The 3,002-nt window shown below is 37.8% G+C and overlaps 1 protein-coding gene across 1 annotated transcript; it reads right to left on the reverse strand.

The window, feature by feature from the left end:
• Positions 1-822: 822 nt before the first annotated feature.
• On the reverse strand, positions 823-2,196 carry LOC121965246 (serine/threonine-protein kinase N1-like; the record flags this gene model as incomplete). Its single annotated transcript, XM_042515404.1, has 2 exons — positions 823-1,066; positions 2,055-2,196. Coding segments are annotated over 2 exons (386 nt in total), but the record flags the coding sequence as incomplete, so codon positions are not given.
• Positions 2,197-3,002: the final 806 nt, after the last annotated feature.

Here is a 3,002-nt window from a genome sequence, read left to right on the forward strand (position 1 = left end):
GTTGTGATACATTAAGTATCAAGAACCATTTAACAGTCTATTAAAGGATCTAAAATGGTGACGTATGTATCAAAAAATGTGATTTAAATGAGAGAAAATCAACATAATTTGAAAAGGAAAATGCATGTGCAAGAAGCAAAGGGTCAAGAGCCAGGACTAACTGAAGAAATTGATCATTAGAGTGAGGAACTAAACTTTTAAACTTTTGTAAGTCTGAAAAATGTTTTAAAACAATCTAAAAGATAAACAGAAAAAGTATGTATAGAATTGCATTTTGGCATTAGTGTGGTGCAGTACAGTGTAAAACAGTGTAAAACAGTACAGTGTAAAATGTTATTACTTTTGATTAAAATAGGTTGTGTTTTGTAAAAAGGTTAAGGCGTCTATCCAAAGCATTTTAAGGTTGGTACAGTAAGAAAATATCTCACATAAGTTGCATTGTTTTCCACTGCGCTGCTTTGCTGGAAGTTATTTTTTGTCGTCTTTTTTTCTCTAAATTTAGATTTCAATTGCAACACCAGTCTCAAGATTTCCCTCGATTCTTTCTCCCTCATTTTCTGACATATTTCTTTTTTAATGATTCTCTTCATGCTACCGCTCCTGTCCTCTCCCCCACATTATCGCCCTCTGCAGTTTGTTTCCTTCACACTGGGAAACTAACGCAGATTTGGCCTCAATCAAATTAAAGCTCCCCTCCATCCAATTATGTCTCATTAAAGCTGTCTCCCTGAGTTTTCAGTTCTCCATTTCTCTAATTATTCATCCTCCCCCTGCTGCCCCGGTCTTAGATTTCACTGCAGCGCACAGAGCAGCGGCCTGTGACTACAGCACTGTTTCCGAGCCAAAGTTTGCAGGTAGGAAGTGAGCAAAATAGTAACATGATAGTGTAAAGATGCCCATCTTTTTCCCCGTCTGAAAATCCTCTGTCTGCTTCCCTTCCTCTTTGGCCTCCATCCCTCTCTCCCTCTCACTCACCAAAGGAGCGGGCGAGTCCACCACGTCTCTCCTGATTTCAGCTTTGGGTGGAGAGTCGCTGCCCAGATTCAGCTTCTCCACTGAGATTTCTCTGCACACAAAAAGAAAACAAATCTGATTTTCTGTTGCAGAGGCAAAAATAAAAGCCCTCTGCTGAAACTGTAACTCAACACTGTGGAGGAGGAAGACCGATGTGTGAAAAACGGAAATGAATCCATTTTGAACAATAAGCTCAATTGCATAAATACTTTGCCCAGATGTTGAGGCTTTAAATACTGGTTAAACTGGTTAAATTAAGGCCATGTTTAGGTGAGAATGGCACAACTAAAAAGATTTTCCTTTGCATTAAAAAAAACCCTGCATTCATATGATAACATTGTGAAACGATCCTTGTGCACACGGATCTGCAAAAAAAAACGAAAATGCAGTAACACGCATGCCAGGCCTTTAGTTGGCGGTGTAACTTTGTAATGACACACCATAGAAGAAGTTTCAAAAATTTGCATTTTCAGGCCCCAAAAAAACACTGTTGTTGTGTGAACAAAAGACCAACAAGAACTGTTGCTGTGTAAACAGCCCTTAAATTTCTAAAAAAAAAAAAAAGAAGCATTAAAAGATGACAACTTTTAGCCCCAAACGTGCAGCTGCAGTTCATTTATCTGTAAAATCTTACATGCAAGAAAAAAAAAGATTGCCTTGAAAAAGGTTAGTAAATATAACTATCAGACTTAAGTTATTCTTTACTTAATATCTGTCACGTTTACTTTAAATTAAAATTAAATTGTTGAAACCTCAAAATGAAAAAGTTGATATTAACTTGTTCTTATTATTCTAAGAACAAAGTAAACATAACTTAAAGTATATTTTAGATATATTTCCTTAAAATTCTTAAGGCTAAAGTTTCCTAGAAATTTTTTAGGTGAGATCAACTTGACAGATTTTACCGTACTGTGCCTGTGATGAGACTTACTGACCAAACTAATGCCTCATTTCTCACTAAACAGTTACCCCTAAATGTATCATTTAAAAATCATTTTAAGCAAGTTTTTGGGGGAGTAGCAGGGCTGATGGTTACGTACCCTGTGCTGTGTGTGAGTGTGTTGCTTGAGAAACTGGGAGTGTAGGCAGGCGTGTTGCTCCCACTGGGGATGGCGTTCCTCAGCAGGCGGACCCAGGTAGCGATGTCCACATTCATCTGACGAGCACGCAGGAAGGCTTTACCTGAAACACACAAAGTAAAATAAAACTCAACACAGGAATGGTAAAGCGACATCTCAATACTGTATTTATGAAAAGGAAGTAAAAAGTCTCATGCTAACGTCAGCATCTGATGGAGTATGGTCTCCTGCAGCTTTATGATGTGAAACAGCTGAGCTGTTAAATTCCTTTAAAGGTTTCTAATCCCAGTTCCAGAAAATACCACAAGCCATTAACACTTTATCTGCCGCCTCTAAACAAGACGGGCACCACACGAGTTGAATGGGTAAACCACTCTGTGTCATGCTGGAAATAACTCTCATGCAAAACTTAGAGAAAAAATTGAATTTAGGGTTGTAACAGTTTGCGTATTCGTACCGAACCGTCATGGTACTGAGGTCAGGATCCAGTGAACACAGAATACACTGGATGTAGTCTGATGCACATAATGTGGAACCAAAGTAAACAATGGAAAGGAAAATAGTAGGTGAGCCAAAAAGGACGATGAAAAAAGCGGGGAGTATCTCAGCAGACGGCTCCCATCCTCTCTTCAGCCAGTTTAAGCTCCTGAGGTCTGGACCACAGAGTCCTTCTGGCAACCAAAATGTATTCAAGAAGTGCTTCATCCCAAATAAAATCAATATTCTTCACTCAACAAAGTGACTGATGAGCTTTAAACCACAGACAGGCAGTGATATGAGCTGATTTAATGTGTTAAATGTTCCTAATTACCTTTAAAAAAAATATACATTTTATTTTGTTTAGTTAATAAATTGTGTTTGTTTGATTTTTTGTTAAAATGTACTAATGTAAGCATAGTACATATAAGT

This window comes from Plectropomus leopardus, unplaced genomic scaffold (genome assembly GCF_008729295.1).
Source record: "Plectropomus leopardus isolate mb unplaced genomic scaffold, YSFRI_Pleo_2.0 unplaced_scaffold19181, whole genome shotgun sequence".
Taxonomy (NCBI): domain Eukaryota; kingdom Metazoa; phylum Chordata; class Actinopteri; order Perciformes; family Serranidae; genus Plectropomus; species Plectropomus leopardus.